The sequence below is a fragment of the Triticum urartu genome, chromosome 3 (genome assembly GCF_003073215.2).
Source record: "Triticum urartu cultivar G1812 chromosome 3, Tu2.1, whole genome shotgun sequence".
Classification (NCBI taxonomy): domain Eukaryota; kingdom Viridiplantae; phylum Streptophyta; class Magnoliopsida; order Poales; family Poaceae; genus Triticum; species Triticum urartu.
This window is the reverse complement of record NC_053024.1, coordinates 558,210,466-558,230,399: the sequence shown is the minus strand read 5'-3', so window position 1 is coordinate 558,230,399 and position 19,934 is coordinate 558,210,466. Positions and strand designations below refer to the sequence as shown.

At 40.3% G+C, this 19,934-nt stretch overlaps 2 protein-coding genes across 4 annotated transcripts; both read left to right on the top strand.

The window, feature by feature from the left end:
- Positions 1-5,669: 5,669 nt before the first annotated feature.
- On the top strand, positions 5,670-9,838 carry LOC125544981. Of its 3 annotated transcripts, XR_007299862.1 has the most exons (7): positions 5,670-5,844; positions 5,925-6,014; positions 6,659-6,729; positions 7,589-7,710; positions 8,004-8,268; positions 8,529-8,686; positions 9,582-9,838. XR_007299862.1 is itself a non-coding variant. In XM_048708798.1 (5 exons), the coding sequence occupies exons 1-5, from the start codon at positions 5,699-5,701 to the stop codon at positions 8,571-8,573; spliced, it is 474 nt and encodes a 157-aa protein (XP_048564755.1). In that variant the 5' UTR covers positions 5,670-5,698; the 3' UTR covers positions 8,574-9,838. The 3 variants fall into 3 exon arrangements, 1 of the variants encoding a protein (XP_048564755.1); XR_007299861.1 differs by lacking the exon at positions 8,004-8,268; XM_048708798.1 differs by lacking the exon at positions 8,004-8,268 and having other exon boundaries at positions 8,529-9,838.
- Positions 9,839-12,172: 2,334 nt separating this feature from the next.
- LOC125544980 lies at positions 12,173-14,144 on the top strand. Its single transcript, XM_048708797.1, has 3 exons — positions 12,173-12,936; positions 13,543-13,635; positions 13,731-14,144. The coding sequence occupies exons 1-3, from the start codon at positions 12,496-12,498 to the stop codon at positions 14,007-14,009; spliced, it is 813 nt and encodes a 270-aa protein (XP_048564754.1). The 5' UTR covers positions 12,173-12,495; the 3' UTR covers positions 14,010-14,144.
- The last annotated feature ends 5,790 nt before the right edge of the window (positions 14,145-19,934 follow it).

Genomic DNA, 19,934 nt, shown 5'->3' with positions numbered 1-19,934 from the left:
ATCTAAATTTATTGAAGCTGTGGGCCCACAAGGACACGTGGCATCCATTCATTGGACCTGCACAATAATTCCTGCTGGGAACACTGCAGGAGAGCCGGACCCACTAATGAGGCGGATCAATGATGGCGCTGGCGGGAGGCAGAGGAACCCAATTTTATTAGCCCCTCCCCACAAAAAAAAGAGTGCTTAAAATCTCTATTCCTAATGGACGAGTGGTTGAATAGTCCCACCACTTTCGTCTGGTTTTTTTTCGTCTGGTTTTTCTTCGTCCAACCTCCCACCACTCTCCCACCGGTTTCCCTCTTTTCTCGTCTCGCCGGCAATACCCAACGTATTTATGGTAATCAATCACAATTAATCCACGTATGGTAAAGCTATAAACTCAGAAATCTCAAATATGATAATTATAGTAATAAATTAATCCAGATATGGTAAGGCCATAACTCAGGAAATTTTGAATATGGTAATTATTCTCTTCACTTCGTACGCCCCACCCCATCAATCGAAGGTCTCCCCCAGCGCACGCCCCACCCATTTTTCCCACCTCCTGATTTGGCAAGTGATGATTCAATCACGTAATTCCCCCACACAAAAAAGAAGAAAGATTCAATCACGTAATTTATCTCTACTCCTAAATGAGGAGTCTGCGGCGGTGATGGTACGTCTCTAAGTCCTTCGTTTGGTTTCGTTCGTTCCATCGAAGGAAGGATCTCGCCACGGCGGCAAGCAGTAGGTAGCCGGATGTAAGTCGCGGGAATGTCTCATCTAATCTCCGTGTCGTCCTCGACATCAGAGATTCCCACGCCATCACTTCTTGTTTCTCACTCACCCTTCTTTTTCTAGATCAAAATCGAGATTTAGAGCGGCTGACCAGGGGCGATGTTGGTGGGGCATTTGATGTGTGTGACGGGCTGGCGGCATGGTTGGAGAACGAAGAGGAGCGCCGTGGTGGTGGAGGGTCGTGAGTGATGACCAAGAGCTGGGGAGGCTGCTGGTGCGTTGGGGACATGGTCGGGCGCCTCCTCTAACACTCTAGCAGAGTCAGATGGCGTTCAGGTCATGGCTGGTAGGCGAGCTAGCAGTCAGCGGCCGAAGTTGCGGTCGACTTCACTAGGCTGGAGCCGAAGAACACGATCAATTTCGTGCTACGCCTGCGGCATCCCCAGCACCAGCAGCAAGAAGTGCGCCGCGTGCAAGATTATGCGATACTGGTGCGGGCCCCCTCCTCCTCCATACATGTTGCTTGCTTGGTATATATGGCATAGCTATGAGCGTGTCTTGCACTGTCACCGAGTTCCTGCGGACATCAAACAACGAGAAGGTTGTTTTACAAGAGGTTTATGCCTGGTTTGATCAGAAAAAACTGGTGTTCATCTTTACTGTATTTATTTTTGGCACACAGGTTTTGTTCTCGGAGCATATATAGGACCTCTCGGCCAGGTCAGACATTCATTGAACTTGACTACAACATCTCTATCAGTTTCCGAATCATGACCAAATCATGGTGCTCCCACTATTCTCACCTGACGTGTTACATAAATGTTTTTTTTGCAGTAGTTCAGGGTTTAAGGCAATTAAGGATGTTATTTAGGTTCCTCTACAGATTCCTCCCTATATTAAGTATTTCTCATGTGCTTGCATCGTGGTGTTTAGTTTGGTTTGTAGGAGGAGATACATAGAGTTGCTCTGTTGTATTTGGTCCGCCAAGGTGTGCTACTTTGTCATCATTAAGTTTTTCATGTGGTCTGATTGCTAAAAATTTCTGTACGGAAGGAATGCTTAAGCAAAATAGACTATAGAAGTACTGATGATGGTCTGATTGATAATATCTTTTGTACCCAAGGAATACTTAAGCAAAATAGACTATAGAAGTACTGACGGAATGATGTTCTTTGTGCTCTCATAGCTTTTGCTGCAAATGTAAATTTTCTTAATCTGCATCTATTTTTGTGCTCTCATATGGAAGGTTTATGCGTTAGTACTATTGCGGATTCTTTAACCTTTTCATGTCTGATGGCATGAACTTATCTATAGTAGGTACATGCAAAGGAACTTAACAAGAGAACAATAGTCTTTTGAACAAGGCTAATTTGTTACCTTTAAATATCAGGTCCACACACCACACACACACTGTAAAAGAGAGAGAGAGAGATATTTATATGTATCTTTTGCAGGATTGACAGCACATGATGAGAAGAAGACATGGTTTACCACTACAGAGGATCGGATAGCGTCTTCGTGGATTCAGATAAGAATAACATTGTAAAAGGGCAAGGTATCATGTACAATCAAGCATTGCAAATGACTAGCTGCTGCCTTGTTTAATTTTTTTAGGATTGCCCAAAATTTCCTTACTAGAATTTTGAGAAGTTTGGCCATCAGTTCTACTGCTTGGTCATTTTATATATCATGTTGCCGTCTTTCTTTTAATAAAAGGTAATATTAACACCATCCATGTACTACTATTGTGTTTGCGGTCTGATACATGGTGACTAATTTTCATATACATTATGTTTCATATTATCAATGAACATGTTTATTTTTTATGCATGGACCCTACAACTGGGTTATTATATGTGTGCTGTTTTTTTCCTTTTCACTTCATTACCATCTTTGGGCTGAGACTTTATAACTATTGCAAGTATGTTGGGAGTGTGCTATAAACTAAGGGCAATCCTAAATGGATATGTCCAGTTCGACATAGCATTGCATATTGCAGTATCCACAGAACTAAGAAAGGACCGTTCCAACTGGCAATGAGTATTGGAAGGTATAAATACTACATAACATATGGTTTCAGAAGTATAATAACAAGCTCATATGGTTTCAGAAGTATAATAACAAGCTCATATGGTTTCTGAAATAGAAACCATATGCACCATTTGATGTTTGAAGTGGAAATGTATCCATGATAGTTAGTTGTTGTTGTCAACGATAAAAATTGGAAGAAAATTAATAAAGCCATTTTCATTGAAGAATAATTGGGGGGTAGCACCCCACCGGTTGTTATATTACTTGCAGGACGAGATATTTTGATCGAACAGATAAAAACAGAGAGATAAAGAGCTAAAACAAAAATATGGGGAAAAATATGGAGGGCTGGTCAGCATGCTAGGTCAGAGCAAAGCGAAAAACTGTATAAATAAATCCCAAGGAGTGTGATACATTATGTAGAATAGAATATTTGTTCTCCATGAAACCTTTCCTGGGCTCCATAAAAAAATTGTGCTCATGCTCGTGCAGATTCTAAAATTTTGATTCGTTGTTCGGGCATTCGAAGTTCACAGTTATCTAAGTTTCTCTTATGTGTGTTTTCAAAGAATTTGGTACTTTAAGGTCTTGCTATTATATTATCTTTGAATCTAATTAGAATAGATTAGTAGTACGATGTAGTGAAGTAGTCTTGCACTCACTTAATTTCAATCGGGTAAAAAAAGATAATTTATTTCAGCCATAAGTAGAACACCCGAGCTAATCGATACACCGTTTAGAAATTTGATACACTGTTGCAGGGAGAGCCGCGCACGCAGCAGTGGTCGAGGGCTGAGCGCGTGTCGACAGCGCACGCAGCAGTGGTCGAGGGATGAGCGCGTGTCGACATCGTCCGTGGCCGCTGTTGGTCGCTGAAGGAGGCATGCATTAGGTGGTGCAAGGGCATGCTGGTGATGGAGTCGCGCATCATGTGGTTGGGCGAGTAACGCTCGGGAACTGCCAGGCGCCCAGCCGCCTAGGCTGACGCGGGAGGCGCGGTAACTCAAGGAGGAAGATGTAGTCATGTGGAGGGAGTGACGACGGAGGGCCTTCGATGGCTGGACGAGACCCTACATTATAATCAAGGAGGACCCTACATCTAAAGGAAACAGGGCAGTCTACTCCCTCCGTTCCTAAATATTTGTCTTTTTAAAGATTCCACTATAGACTACATACAAATGTATATAGACATACTTTAGAATGTAGATTCACTCAATTTGCTCCATATATAGTCCGTAGGGGAATCTCTAAAAAGACTTATATTGAGGGAGTATATCATAAGTCTATTGCTGGATTTCTAGAAGAAGGAAAAAGGGAGAATGGTCGTTTCTGCTACTCTGCATCTGCTTTAAAATGTGAGTGCTTATATCAGGAAGATCTTGGTTGCAAAAGTGATCAAATATAATAATCAACACAAACACATTATCGGTTCTATAATTAAATTCCTAAGATCTTATAATTCTAAATCAGATTGGTTGATTATACAATCAATTAACATTATTTGGTGTAGCATGTTGTTTAGCATTTTAGAGTTCCATCCTCTTTAGTAATGAAATAATAACGAACTCATATTGGTGGATCCGTAAAAGTGTATCATATTAGTTTGACGAGGGTATCTAGCAAGTCAATTCTTGTATGACGAGAATAATGAAAAACCAAGTGGCAAAAGAAGATAAATGAGGAAAAAGGAGATAATTTTTCGCTCGAGGGTGGGGTTGTAAGGAATCTGTGGCTCGGGTAAACAAAAACATCTTGGTGGCCATATAGAAAGAAATGGTTGGAAATTGGGATAAACATGTTTGTTGGACATGACACATTCATGAAACATAAAACCATCTAATTAGTCTCTCTCAGTTTTTAATTTGTTATGTTCCATTTCATTTTCAATCTCCTTCCCTCAATCCTCCCGATTTAGTTTTTTCTTTCCAAACCTGACTCCACCCGATCTAGATCTCGAGGGGTTGCCTCCTGTCTATCTCGTCCCATCTTGCTGCCAGGCATGGAAGAGAGGAGGGAGAGCAGAGGAGCACGGTGGCCTCTGGTCGTTGCCCAGGAAAAGGTAAAGGCCGTGGCACGACTGCCCGTCACGATGCCGTTGTTGCTTGCGTGCTTGTTTCCCTCCCTACACCCCCACGTCCAACTCGATGTTCGGCTGCCGCAACGCCGTAGATGACCAAGTCTGGGGTGCGCCCTCTTGTGAATGTCCAATTAACTGAGGGCCGAAGGTGGGGAAGGCTTCGATATTATTGATGTGTGTTAGCTGATTGTCAAGAAAAAGATGTGAGTTAGTTGAGACGACATTATTCTTGGTTATTTTACCTCCGTGCGTAGATCTTAAAATTTACCCAAAGCCCATTGCAACGCACGGGCGTTCTACTAGTTGATTTAGTAAACCAGACTCTATTCTTCACCAAACTTTGGAGCTGTTCAATAAGATGGTCATTTCCTTCTAATCGTATTGTCTAAATAAGCCCAAAGTTTTGTAAATACTACCGTGAATATATGCCGTTTATTGAAATTGTTTGGGATTTTTTAAATAAAATGAAATTTTATTCTGTAAGATAGCCATTTTATTCTATCGGAATTATTTTTTAGGCCTGAAATAGATATTTTTGTATACTGGTGTAGTAGCAAGGGAAGGTCAAATACGGCTAGTTTCTCATCTATATCTATACTTCTATACTACTATTAAAAAAGCAAACATTAATCCCCTTAAAGCCACACAGTAAACTGTACACAGGATTACCAGAACCCTTGGATCAAAATAACTTAAAGACATCCTACTATTCATATTGTATTAATAGTCTGTCACCCAGATCAACGTCTCAGATCAGATGTTCTGCCAAACAAACGCGATAGTCTGTCAATCCTCGTAGCACTCCGCGTCCCCGATCCCCGCAACCCCGTTGGCAATTCCCAGATTTCCGGATTGACTCCACCCGAAATCATGCCAGAAAAACGGATCCACAACAATTTGCACGACCACACCTTCCTTCCCCTCCTCCCGTGTGCTTCCTTCCCCATTGCCGCGAGTCGACCCGGCCTCTGGTCGTTGCCCGCGCTACTACAAGCCGCCTCCGACCTCCTCTGCCGGTAAGCTGCGCTCATCGCCCTCCTCCTCCCTTCTCTCTCCATCTCCTCACTAATATCTCTCCCTCCGTTCCGCGCTACAGGACACCATGGCCATGGAGCAAAGCTCCGTCGGACCTTCCCAACCAGATCAACGATGACGACGAGCGGATCAGCCAACCCTTCCGCCCTAGGTATGTGTTCGATAATTTTTCTCTAAAGGCAAAAGTTGTACACTGCTATGTTGTTTCAACCATTGGGTACCATTCTGATGAAGGTGATTTGGTTCTTCCAATCTGTTTGATATTAGCATCTCATAGCAGTGTCCAATTAGTTGGGACTAATCTTATTCATATATGGTAATTTACTGTAACGTGTACAAAACTTCATTCATATATCAAGACCGCTTTGTAGTGTTTGCTTACTGTTTCTTTGGAACACCTGATTCCACTACACGTGCAATCATTTGTTAGCTAACTTTCAGGACCAGTACACACCCAATTTTGGGGATTTATACTACGAGAGAGTTCATATGTTACTAGAATCCTTGTACCGAATCTTGTTTTGTTGGGGTTTAGTTTTGATCTGCAAAATATAGGACATGCACATCAAATTGTTTAATCTTGTTCATCATGGTGAAGTGTTACATTAGGAGCTTATCTTGGTCAGATGGATAAGCTCGACAAGGTCTTTTCCTACCCGTTCTGCAGTCATGGGAGCAGCGTTCAATACCGGATGTTGGAACTATCTTCGTGTGTTTTTCCTGTTAATTGGTTGATATTGATACTAGATGACTATCTATCCATTCAACATTGTGACTGGCCTTTTTTCTCTTCAGTTATATGAAGAACCTGATTGGTGAAGCTAATTATGAAATCTGCCAGGAAAGGTTCAGCACCACTGCAAATGGTATGTCCAGATTATACATAGAACTGCAAAATTTATAAACAGATGTGTTGGCATTATGATTGCGATGACATTTAGAATGTGTAGGCTTATTGTTGGCCGGGCACCGGTAGAGCAACCAACTTGAAAGTTGTCTGAACTATCCAAAGAGTAAACTTGAGTTGATCTTGGGCTGAAGCGCTAGAGGGTAACAAAATAAATTTCGTGAGTGCAGCAATCTACCCGTCCATGGCGTGGATCTTCATCTTACTTAACATCTTGCTAATCAAATGTAGCGTCTTTTCTAAAAAAACATGTGTAGTGTAAAGTAAGGACACTTCCTAGATTCACATGCTATCTGCAAGTGCCTAAACTAAACAAAGTTCTATATTGCCCCTCTGTCTATAGCAAGCAGCCTAGAACAACAGATCGTTTTGTCTTTTACGAAAAGAGTGATGAGTGGAACTTGAGCTTAATCTGAATGTCCAGTATGTGTATGTGGCGGTGGTAGATATGCATATCAGCATATGGTTCTGCTGGAGAAGACACAAGTCTTGGAGGCAGAATGGGAGACAAGAGAATGCCGATTCAATGGCCCTCATTTTAGCGCGCGATTTTTTTGGAAGACACATTTCAGAGCTGGAAATACGATGGATCATCCCCACAGATCCCTGTATAATATTATAAATATCTAAAAACTTGTTTTTAGTCCAAATTTGACGTAAAACCCTTGTTTGATGCGTCTCTCACATCACTCAACCGAAAGAGTGATTTCTTCCCTAAAAAATATTAGAGAGCTTGGCCATTGTATAATGTTTGCAGTTTTAAAATATTTGCATCAAACTTTATTTCCCGTCAGTAATTCTGTTCTTCCACCCTGCAGATTATTCTTATATGTTGCATTACACTAGCATGAGTACAACAGAAGGGAAGTGGCAGAGAGGGAATGACAAAGGCAGGCCTAAGAATGGTCCTTACATTCTTCTATCTCCTATTTATTGCATGGTATGAAATTTGGATGAGAAAATAATACAATAGATGGTGTGTGGAACATCAAAATCTGCATTGAAAAGCTTCTTGCAAATTGAATTTTACCGCTCCTGTATTCATGAAAATTTATGAATAGGGCAATCATTTAAGTTTTCTTCCAAACGTTGTGATGTATCAAATTCATGAATTGGATAGTCTTTCAACACGATTATAAGCATATGTATTCCTTTTCTCAATATATTTTAAATATGCTAATGTTGTTGGATTATGTTGAATTTAATTGGTTCTATTCTATATCTTTTATTCAGATGTTGTATTTGCTGAGAATCTGTCAGTCGTGAGGTCAGTGATGTATGGTTTCAATGTGGGCAAACTGGAACAGAGAAAACCTTCACTATGGAAGTTGTTCCAGATAATAGTTGTGTTAGTTATAGGGCTCTCGAAGAATGGTAAATGATGTTAGAGAAGAGAAGCTCATCTGTTCTAGAAAAACATTTGGTGCGAGTATCTTGGAAGCTGGTATTAAAAAAATGGGGTCCTTCTTGATGACAACTCTGAACAAACATAAAATAGGTACATCTCCTTCTCATTTGTCCTGACTTTATAATAAGGTTGGACATAGAGCAAAATGTTTATGCTGTACAAGAGGTGTATGGTAGAAACTGAAAGTTGGCTCTATACATTGATTGATTTAATCAAGAAGTGTTACTGAACTAATTTGATTTAGTTTAGCGTACTTGACATAGTAATGAGCATATTTTAGCAATGGGATAATGATATATAGCAATGTGATAATGACATCCAAACTTCTGTTTTACTTGCATCTTCGTTAGGGTCGCCATCATGAGTGGGCATTTGCTTACTGGGCAATGGAGTAGAACCCACATATGGTTATTTGAACATGCTGGAAATGAGCGCTTGCCCAAAACTGAATTAGAAGGAGAGAGGTCTAAGGAGGCAAACTTCATCGACAAGTCACTGTCTGCATTGGGTGATGCTATTGCTTCCCTTACCTTCAAAGCGCCCACGTGCATGTTTATTCACCTTCGTTTTTGTTTTGTACTATCACTGAAACTGATTGTGTGCATGCAACAGTTCATTAGTGCCTATATAATTGATTATCCATGACAAAAAATAGCTCTTTGTAGTGTTCTCTATTCTTGAGGCTGTCGAAAACGCAATGCTTATAAAGAGTAAACTTTTTAATGTCACCATCAAGGGATTTATTTTATAGATTGCAGTGGCTTTGCCAAAGTATCAAGGCAACCATTTAAAGGTTGGCGACAATGAGGCACCGAGAAAGAAGAGCGCATCTGTGGCTTTGTCTAACTTGTCGAGACCAGGCTCACGCTATTGCTCATATCTTGCTTGTTAAAATTCACATCTTGTGATAAGCAAGTTGCACTGATTTTTCCAAGTGCATTCCCAGTATTGTAGTATTTCTTTCTTCAGATGCATCATTGTATTTTTATAAATGCATGTTCCAGTGTAGTAGTTCTTTGTTTTCCAAATGCATGTTCCAGTGTAGTAGTTAATTGTTTTCCAAATGCATGTTCTAATTCAAATAATTAGTTTCAAGGTGCGGCCATCATATGTCATAACGATCATTCTTAACCTGCAAATTTTTACTCCCTCTGTTCCTAAATATAAGTCTTTTAGAGATTCATATATGGACTACGTACGGAGAAAAATGAGTGAATCTACACTCTAAAATAAGTCTATATACATCCGTATATAGTCCATATTGAAATTTCTAAAAAGACTTATATTTAGGAACGGAGGGAGTAGTTTTGAGTTGTAGTCAAGTTAGATAGCTTTTAGTTCGCAACTTCATTGTCTGGTTATTGTAGCTTTATACATGACATTGTCTTTTTTGTATCTTTCAGAGAATTAGAGGAGGCACAACCAACTAAGAATCATGTCAGGTGAAAGGTACAAGTTATTGTCACATGGATGCGCACATGGTGGTTATCCTAGGGCATATGGTAGTTTTTTCGATAGAAGAATTAAAGGAGTAGCATCACCAGAGATATGTGACTGGACTTTTGTGTACGCTCAATTACCCATTAAGTACTGAATTTTGTGCAATTCAACACATGAGTTGTGGTCAGATTTAAGAGGGGATTTAGTTTGTTTCGATTGAGTATGCGCGTCCTAATGAAAAAAAATCCTCAGATATAACGTGCGTTGCACGTGCACATTTACTAGTGCATGACAAACATGCGAGGTAGGCGAGCTATCTCCGTTTCGAATGCACCCAGAATTAAAATTTTCTATTTCTGCACGTGAAGCTGTCTATGTGTAGATGGGTAGTAGTAGAGAAAAATAATAATTTTTGGAGGGTAGGCTTTAACCTGTTGAAGCCTCCCTACTCGCTTTATTTCAAATTAAGTGTCATTGATTTAGTATAAAATTTCTTTACTCCCCCCATTGCAACACTTAATATGGAACGAAGGGAGTAGAGTTTATGTTGTGCAGATAGACGCTTGGGCTTGGGACGAACCGATGACTTGTCTCCTCTCCCAAGGTGCCAGTGTCATGCATCTCTTGGATAGACTTGCATGGATGACGTTTGCCTGGCTATATCCTCACAGTTACTAATTTTTGAGGAAACAGAGCCTTGCTAGAGCTTGAATTGAAAGGCTTATTGGTACGTCAATTTTGCATCATGCTTTCTTACTGTTATTTATAATGTTTTGGAGTTATATTTTAATTTAGGGTTTTTTATTCCTGTGCCTCTAGTTCGTTAGTTGTACTCATTCATCCCTACACTCTTAACTTTTGCTCACTTTTTCCCACTTCCTTACCCGAAACCCTCATAACAGGTTACAACGGACGTTGCCGTTGTTTGGGAATGCAGTAATTTCAAAAAAACTCCTACGCACACGCAAGATCTATCATGGTGATGCATAGCAACGAGAGGGAAAGAGTGTTGTCCACGTACCCTCGTAGACCGTAAGCGGAAGCGTTATGACATCAGAGTTGATGTAGTCGTACTTTTTCACGATCCGACCGATCTTAGTACCGAAAGTAGGACACCTCTGCGATCTGCACATGTTCGGCTCGGTAACGTCTCACGAACTCTCGATCCAGCTGAGTGTCGAGGGAGAGCTTCGTCAGCACGGCGGCGTGATGACGGTGATGATGAAGCTACCGGCGCAGGGCTTCGCCTAAGATCTACGACGATATGACCGCGGTGGATTATGGTGGAGGGGGGCACCACACACGGCTAAGGGATCAATGATCAACTTGTGTCTCTATGGGGTGCCCCCTCCCCCGTATATAAAGGAGTGGAGAAGGGGGAGAGGGATGGCCTCCTAGGCCCGCCCAAGGGGGGAGTCCTACTCCCAGTGGAAGTAGGATTCCCCCTTCCCTAGTTGGAGTAGGAGAGGGAAGGAAGGGGGAGAAGGAGAGAAGGAAAGGGGGGCCGTCCCCCTCCAATTCGGATTGGGCTTGGGGGGTGGGGGGGGCGGCCCCACCTTGGCCTCCTCCTCCTCCTTTCCACTATGGCCCATTAAGGCCCATTGACTCCCCGGGGGGTTCCGGTAACCCCCTGGTACTCCGGTATATGCTCGAACTCTCCTGAAACCTTTCCGATGTCCAAACATAGTCATCCAATATATCGATCTTTATGTCTCGACCATTTCGAGACTCCTCGTCATGTACGTGATCACATCCGGGACTCCGAACTAATGTTGGTACATCAAAACACATAAACTCATAATACCGATTGTCACTGAACGTTAAGCGTGCAGACCCTACGGGTTCAAGAACTATGTAGACATGACCGAGACACGTCTCCGGTCAATAACCAATAGCGTAACCTGGATGTTCATATTGGCTCCCATGTATTCTACGAAGATCTTTATCGGTCAAACTGCATAACAACATACGTTTGTTCCCTTTGTCATTGGTATGTTACTTGCCCGAGATTCGATCGTCGGTATCTCAATACCTAGTTCAATCTCGTTACTGGTAAGTCCCTTTACTCGTTCCATAATGCATCATCCCGTAACTAACTCATTTGTCACATTGCTTGCAAGGCTTATAGTGATGTGCATTACCGAGAGGGCCAGAGATACCTCTCTGATACTCGGAGTGACAAATCCTAATCTCGATCTATGCCAACTCAACAAACACCATCGGAGACACCTGTAGAGCATCTTTATAGTCACCCAGTTATGTTGTGACGTTTGATAGCACACTAAGTGTTCCTCCGGTATTCGGGAGTTGCATGATCTCATAGTCATAGGAACATGTATAAGTTATGGAGAAAGCAATAGCAACAAACTAAACTATCATCGTGCTAAGCTAACGGATGTGTTAAGTCAATCACATCATTCTCTAATGATGTGATCCCGTTAATCAAATGACAACTCATGTCTATGGTTAGGAAACATAACCATCATTGATTCAACGAGCTAGTCAAGTAGAGGCATACTAGTGACACTCTGTTTGTCTATGTATTCACACATGTACTAAGTTTCCGGTTAATACAATTCTAGGATGAATAATAAACATTTATCATGATATAAGTAAATATAAATAACAACTTTATTATTGCCTCTAGGGCATATTTCCTTCAGCCGTCGGGTCAATGCCTTTGACCGTTAACTCTGACGAGTGGGGCCGCGTAGGGCTGAGTCCACCTTTGACCGTTAACTCTGACGAGTGGAGCCGCTCCCGCGCCACCCTGGACAAACCCGTATAGTGGTTTCGTATGCTGACCGTACAGTGGTATTCGTATACATGGGCGCAAGCAACTGACCGCGGTCGTGGGGTAGCACGTGTCCATGGGACATGCCCGAAATGTCCCATCGTATAAAGAGGGGGAACCACCTCCTGGCGCATCGCCCCTACCATTTCCCCAAATCCGCTCCCTGCCGCATCGTCTTCCTCCCCCCACCGGCGTCGTCTCGCTCTCCTCCACTGCCTTCACCGCATCGTATCGCTCTCCCCCACCGCATCCTCTTCCTCACCTTCAACGCCTCCATCTGTCCGATGGCGGACGCTCGTGGCGACGCCGGCGCAGCAGCCAGAGATGTAGTGGAGCTGCAGGGCGCGGTGACCGCGGATGAAGTGAAGGACGTTGGCGGCGTCCACGGCGATGCGGGGAAACTCGCAACCGCTGCAGATGTGGAGAAGGAGGTGGCAGGCTCTGCCTCAGCGCTGCCGGAGCAGAAGGTGATGGCGTCGAGCAGCACAGTCCATCCCGATGCGCAGCCTGGCGAGGAGCAGGAGGTATTTGCACTTGCTTGTTAGTTGCAATATTTAGGATATTAGCTTGTAGAGTTAGTTGCATCAGTTAGATTGTGATTCATACGGTAGTACAGATGGTTAGAGTAGTTGGTTTGATGGATGGGCCGGGGTTTTTTGTATGGAGGGGATGGGGGTTTTTGTACTAGGGTTTTTTGGATTACATTCGTTGCAAAAATGCTAGATAGATCTGTATGAGAGATAGGGATATCTGTGCTTCAATGCTACACAAATGTATGCTTACAGATTTGTTTTTAATGCTACACATATTAGGTTTTTAATGCTATAGACATGTATGCTTATTAGATTGGGTCCCTATTAGATTTGTTTTGAATGCTACGCAGATTGGGGTTTTGAATGTCATATGCCCAAATGGAATCCATTGATTAAGTTATTTGATTCATTAGTATATAAATTTTTCCACAATATTTAGTTATATTAGCTCTGTTGTTCAATGTGTGTGTGCATGACAATTGAAAATGCAAATAGGATCATAGTATATTAGCCCTATGATCAATGTGTCATGTGTGCATATCTAAATTTTCAATTGGCTTCTGTATTTACTAGTGATGGATGTAACTATATATTCAGGAGGACGATGGTTGGAAAAAAAAGAGGAAGCTGGACCTTACTGGGTTCAAGGACCCGTATGATCCAGGGTATAGTGACGACGAAGAGTATGAGGTAAGCCTACTTGAAATTTAGATTGTTCATTTAGTTCCTTTGACATGGTGTATATGAATCTATAATGTATTAATGTAATTCATTCATGTGTGCAGTATGTCTCTGGAGAAGATGTGGATGTGGACGACGACAACTTCGCGTCCTTCAAAGCGAAGGAAGAGGAGAAGATCAGGGCCAAGGGAGATGATTACTACTACAAGCGCAAGACCAACATTTGGCGCTGCCCCTACTGCATCACCAAGCCAAAGACAAAGTCCGGCCGCTTCATTCACCTTCTAGCTCATGCAGAAGATGTAGCCATCCACAGCGAGGACTACAAGATCAGGGGGCAGCATGCTGCCCTCGCGAAAGTCCTGGCTCCCCTTCCCAATTGATGTGATGATGTGTTTTAATTACTTTTGGTTGTTTGGTGAACTTTGTGTGTGAACTGGATATGTTCTATGGATGGTATGGTACTATGATCTGTTCTATATATGCATGTGGCTATCTATATTGGGTATTTGTGTGTTTTTAAATTTGTTTGCTATGATTTGTTTCAGTGTTTATTTTCAAAGTTTAGGTGTTGCAATGATCACGCATGCTATTTCAGTGTTGCTTCACTGACCAACCATGCTGCAAAGAATAAGAAAAAGAGCAAATAGTCCATCATTTTATCAAATATTCCAATAACAGAGCAAAAAACAACATTTGAATGAAGATTTAATGATTTTTGTAATAAAGGAGTATCATCCTAATTATTTGTCTTGTGTTTATTAATTAAATGCATGCCTTTTCCCACCGGCATGTCACATTATCCGATATTTTGAACTGACATTCGACAGGACAGTATAAATTCAAAAAAAGCAAAAAAATTAAAACCTTAGCAACCTATCTATGTTTGTGTAGGAGATAATGTGTGCAAAATATGAGGTGATTTAGAGGAGGTCAAAGAAATTTGAATTTGAGAAATGTGCTCCAAATGAGCTCCCAGCTAGGGTAAACAACCCCATTTGTAATCAACTTTTTTGGACCTACTCTAAATGAGCCAAATGTTTTTATTAACACCTATTCATGAAGGAAATATGCCCTAGAGGCAATAATAAAGTTGTTATTTTATATTTCCTTATATCATGATAAATGTTTATTATTCATGCTAGAATTATATTAACCAGAAACTTGATACATGTGTGGATACATAGACAAAACACTGTGTCCCTAGTAAGCCTCTACTAGACTAGCTCGTTAACCAAAGATAGTTAAGTTTCCTAACCATAGACATGTGTTGTCATTTGATGAACAGGATCCCATCATTAGGAGAATGATGTGATGGACAAGATCCATCCGTTAGCTTAGCATGTTGATCATTCAGTTTTATTGCCATTGCTTTCTTCATGTCAAATACATATTCCTTTGACTATGAGATTATGCATCTCTCGGATACCGGAGGAATACCTTGTGTGCTATTGATGTCTACTACACAACTTTATTCTTGTAGACACGTGTTGGGCCTCCAAGCGCTGAGTTTTGTAGGACAGTAGCAATTTTTCCTCAAGTGAATGACCTAAGGTTTACCAATCCGTGAGAGGTGTAGGATGAAGATGTTCTCTCTCAAACGACCCTGCAACCAAATACAAGAAATCTCTTGTGTCCCCAACACACCCAATACAATGGCAAATTGTATAGGTGCACTAGTTCAGCGAAGAGATGGTGATAAAAGTGTAATATGGATGGTAGAAATATATTTTTATAATCTGAATAAATAAAAACAGAAAGGTAGCAAATAGTAAACAGGCACAAAAACGGTATTGCAATGCTTGAAAATGAGGCCTAGGGTCCGTACTTTCACTAGTGTAATCTCTCAACAGTGCTAATATAATTGGATCATATAACCGTCCCTCAACACGCAACGAAGAATTACTCCAAAGTTCCTATCTAGCGGAGAACATAAGACGGAATTGTTTGTAGGGTATGAAACCACCTCAAAGCTATTCTTTCCGATCAATCTATCCTAGAGTTAGTACTAAAATAACACAAAGCTATTCTTTCCGATCGATGTAACCAAGAGTTCGTACTAAAATAACACCAAAGCAAATTCATATTCATAATATTCAATCCAACACAAAGAACTTCAAAGAGTTCCCCAATATTTCTACTGGAGAAACAAATACAAGAATGTGCATCAACCCCTATGCATAGATTACCCCAATGTCACCTCAGGAATCCGCGAGTTGAGTGACAAAACATATATCAAGTGAATCGATACGATACCCCATTGTCACCACGAGTATTCAATTGCAAGACATATATCAAGTGTTCTCAAATCCATAAAAGTATTCAATCCGATAACAACGAAATCTCAAAGGGAAAAACTCAATTCATCACAACAAGATAGAGAGGGGAAACACCATTGATCCGACTATATTAACAAAGCCCGCGATACATCAAGATCGTGACATCTCAAGAACACGAGAGAGAGAGAGAGAGAGATTGAACACATAGCTACTGGTACAAACCCTCAACCCTGAGGGTGGACTACTCCCTCCTCATCATGGTGGCCACCAGGATGATGAAGATGGCCACCGGTGATGATTTCCCTCTCCGAAAGAGTGCTGAAACGGGGTCTAGATTGGTTTTTGGTGGCTACAAAGCCTTGCGGCGGCGGAACTTCTGATCTAGGTTAACCCCGAGGGTTTTTGGAATATTTGTGAATTTATAGGGTAAAGAGGGGTGCGGGAGGCCACCGAGGTGGGCACAACCCACGTGGGCGCACCTGGGCCTCAGGGCACCCCCTAGGTGCTGCTCTGGCCCATCCTGGGTGTTTTGGTCCATAAAAATTCTCCAAAATGTTTCATGGTGTTTGGACTCCGTTTGATATTGATTTTCCGCGATGTAAAAAACAAGCAAAAAAATAGCAAATGGCACTGGGACTGGGTCAATAGGTTAGTCCCCAAAAATGATATAAAGTTGCTATAAAATGATTGTAAAACATCCAAGAATGATAATATATTAGCATGAATACTTCATAAATTATATATACGTTGGAGACATATCAGCATTCCCAAGCTTAATTCCTACTCGTCCTCGAGTAGGTAAATGATAAAAGAAATAATTTATGAAGTAGAATGCTAGCAAAGTGCACAAGTTTGATCAATGATAATTTCAATCACTTTTGCTAGCATCATAACAACAATTCTTTCTTATAAAACTTCTCATGTTAAAGTAGCAACCAATTCACATGTTAAGGTTCAAACAATGAACTCTCTTGAAACTCAACAACTTATGTTCTTAGTCACCAAGCAATTGCAATTCAACTTATTCAACGGAGTTTAAGTAAGAGCTCCACATACTCAACCATCTTATAGTCTTCTATGATTTCTAACACTCACCGCATACACATGAGCAAAACGTTTCAACCGAACACATAGAAAGATAGGGGCTTATTGTTTTGCCTCCCAACGTATTCACCTCAAGGGTGATGTCAACAATAATAACTCATGCTACCCATATCCAACTGGATATATGTGCCTAGATCTTTCCTCACCACATGATGCTTGCCAAAAGAGAAAAAATAAAAAGGAATAGAGAGAAAAACTTTGACTCTTTGCATAAAAGTAAATACTGAAAAATAAAAGATAGGCCTTCGCAGAGGGAAGCAGAGGTTGCCATGCGCTTATTTGTTTGTATGCTCAACCCCTTAGTGCAAAAGAACGTCACATTATATTGCCCCTTATGATAGCAACCTTTATTATGCAGTTTGTCGCTTTTATTCTTTGCCATCACAAGTTCGTACAACGCTCAATTTTCTCTTACACTAAATGATCTAACACTTTTAGAAGTAATTTTTATTGCCTTATTGCACCGATAACAACTTACTTGAAGGATCTTATTCAATCCTTAGGTAGGTATGGTGGACTCTTGAAAATAATATTTGGGTTTAAGGGTTTTTGGATGCACAAGTAATATCTCTACTTGGTGCGGAATTTTTGGCTAGCAAAGATGGGGGGCAAGCACCACATGTTGAAGGATCTATGACAATATAACTTCTGTGTGAATATGAACAAACATAAACCATTACATTGTCTTCCTTGTCCAACGTCAACAATTTTGGCATATAATATTTTGTTGGGGGCTCACAATCACAAAAGATTTCCAATATAGTGTATTTGCATGTGAAAGTTCTCTTCCTTATACTAATTATTTGTGAATTGCTTGTATGACCAATATTGAGATTGTCAAGCCTCAAAAGATTTCACTTTCTAAACCCAATGTGAAGCTACCACTAGGCATGATATAATTTCAACTTCATGATATTCAACTTATTCAACAATTTACTCATAGGATATAAGTGAAGCACAAGAGTAAATGACAAGCTACTCGAAAATGATATAAATGAAGATCATGAGCATAATATTTCTTTCTATCAAATTAATTTAAGTGAAGCAAGAGAGAATTTCTTCAAAAATACTAAAGCACACCGTGCTCAAAAAGATATAAGTGAAGCACTAGAGCAATTCCATAGAAAAGAGCTTCGTTGACGGGATGTGAATGCCGCTTAGCTAGCCTCCCTGGCAACTATTTGAGGACTCTATTTTATTTAAAAACTTTCAGATCTAATTAATTTATTAAAACAGAAAGAAAAAACAAAATAAAATGACATTCTAATAATAGCACACATCATGTGAAGAAGCAAAAACTTAGGCTCAACCGATATTAACCGATAATTGTTGAAGAAGAAAGGTGGGATGCCTACCGGGGCATCCCCAAGCTTAGATGCTTGAGACTTATTGAAATATTATCTTGGGGTGCCTTGGGCATCCCCAAGCTTGAGCTTTTGTGTCTCCTTAATTCTTCTCATATCACGGTTTTCCTAAATCTCAAAAGCTTCATCCACACAAAACTCAACGATAACTCGTGAGATAAGTTAGTGTAAACCAATGCAAAAACCTTATCATTCTCTATTATAGAAAATCACTAAAATTATTATTCAAGATTTCATACTAAATGCCTCTACATATTTAATACTCCTATCCTCAAATAGGATAATTAAACAAGCAAACATATGCAAACAATGCAAACATAACAACAATCTGCCAAAACAGTACAGTCTGTAAAGAATGCAAGAGTATCAATATTTATTAAACTCCAAAGATTATGAAAATTTACCACACCGTATAAAATTTATCAGATCTTATTTTTCAGAAAGTTTCAACATTTTATCACATTCTGACTTTTCTAGGGAATTTTTGCAACATCGGTAAACTTTCTGTTTTCAAACAACAACATGTAGACTTGTAAAATAAGCATAGTAAAGGCTATCAGTGCCACTTTTATTGAAATAAAAGATTCAAAACATTATTATAAATAATAGCAAGAAAATCCTAACAAAATAAAATGACGCTCCAAGTAAAACTCATATCATGTGACGAATGAAAACATAGATCCAGGTGAGGTTACCGATAATGTTGGAGACGAAAGAGGGGATGCCTTCCGGGGTATCTCCAAGCTTAGTTGCTTGGATCTTCCTTAAATATTACCTTGGGGTGCCTTGGGAATCCCCAAGCTTAGGGTCTTGTCACTCCTTATTCTCCTTATATCAACATCTCACCCCAAACTTGAAAACTTCAATCACACAAAACTTAACGGAATTTTGTGAGATAAGTTAGTATGATAAAGAGCAAACCATCTCACTTTGGTACTGTAAAAATACAGGATTCATAATTTTTTCCACACAATGACTACTGTAGAATATCATTTCCACAATTTATATTGAGAAATATAAGCCATAGAAACTAGAAAACAAGCAAACTATGCATTGAAAACAGAATCTGTCAAAAACAGAACAGTCTGTAATGATCTGGATAACTACCATACTTATGCTACTCCAAAAATCCTTAAAAAATAGTAAAACCTGGGAAATTTGTCTATTAAACTTCTGAAAAAAGAATTGGAATTTTATCACCCTTATGTTAAAAATGAGAATTGTTTTCCTGAGCGCAAAAGTTTCTGTTTTTCAGCAAGATCAAATCAACAATCACCGTAAGCCATCCCAAAGGTCTTACTTGACACTTTATTGAAACGAAAGCAATAAAACATGATTAATACAGTAGTCTAATCATGTGAACACACAAAAACAGTAGGTAAAAGTGTTGGGTTGTCTCCCAACAAGTGCTTTTCTTTAATGCCTTTCAGCTAGGCATGATGATTTCAATGATGCTCACATAAAAGATAAGAATTGAAACACAACGAGAGCATCATGAAGCATATGACTAGCACATTTAAGTCTAACCCACTTCCTATGCATAGGGATTTTATGAGCAAAC

Excerpts from the sequence above, each read along its gene's own strand:
- LOC125544981 (XM_048708798.1), top strand. The coding sequence starts at position 5,699 with ATGCCAGAAAAACGGATCCACAACAATTTGCACGACCACACCTTCCTT. Across the intron at positions 6,015-6,658 it reads AGCCAACCCTTCCGCCCTAG|TTATATGAAGAACCTGATTG; the intron begins GTATGTGTTCGA and ends TTTTCTCTTCAG. Across the intron at positions 7,711-8,528 it reads TATCTCCTATTTATTGCATG|GGTCGCCATCATGAGTGGGC; the intron begins GTATGAAATTTG and ends CATCTTCGTTAG.
- LOC125544980 (XM_048708797.1), top strand. The coding sequence starts at position 12,496 with ATGCCCGAAATGTCCCATCGTATAAAGAGGGGGAACCACCTCCTGGCG. Across the intron at positions 12,937-13,542 it reads AGCCTGGCGAGGAGCAGGAG|GAGGACGATGGTTGGAAAAA; the intron begins GTATTTGCACTT and ends CTATATATTCAG. Across the intron at positions 13,636-13,730 it reads GTGACGACGAAGAGTATGAG|TATGTCTCTGGAGAAGATGT; the intron begins GTAAGCCTACTT and ends TCATGTGTGCAG.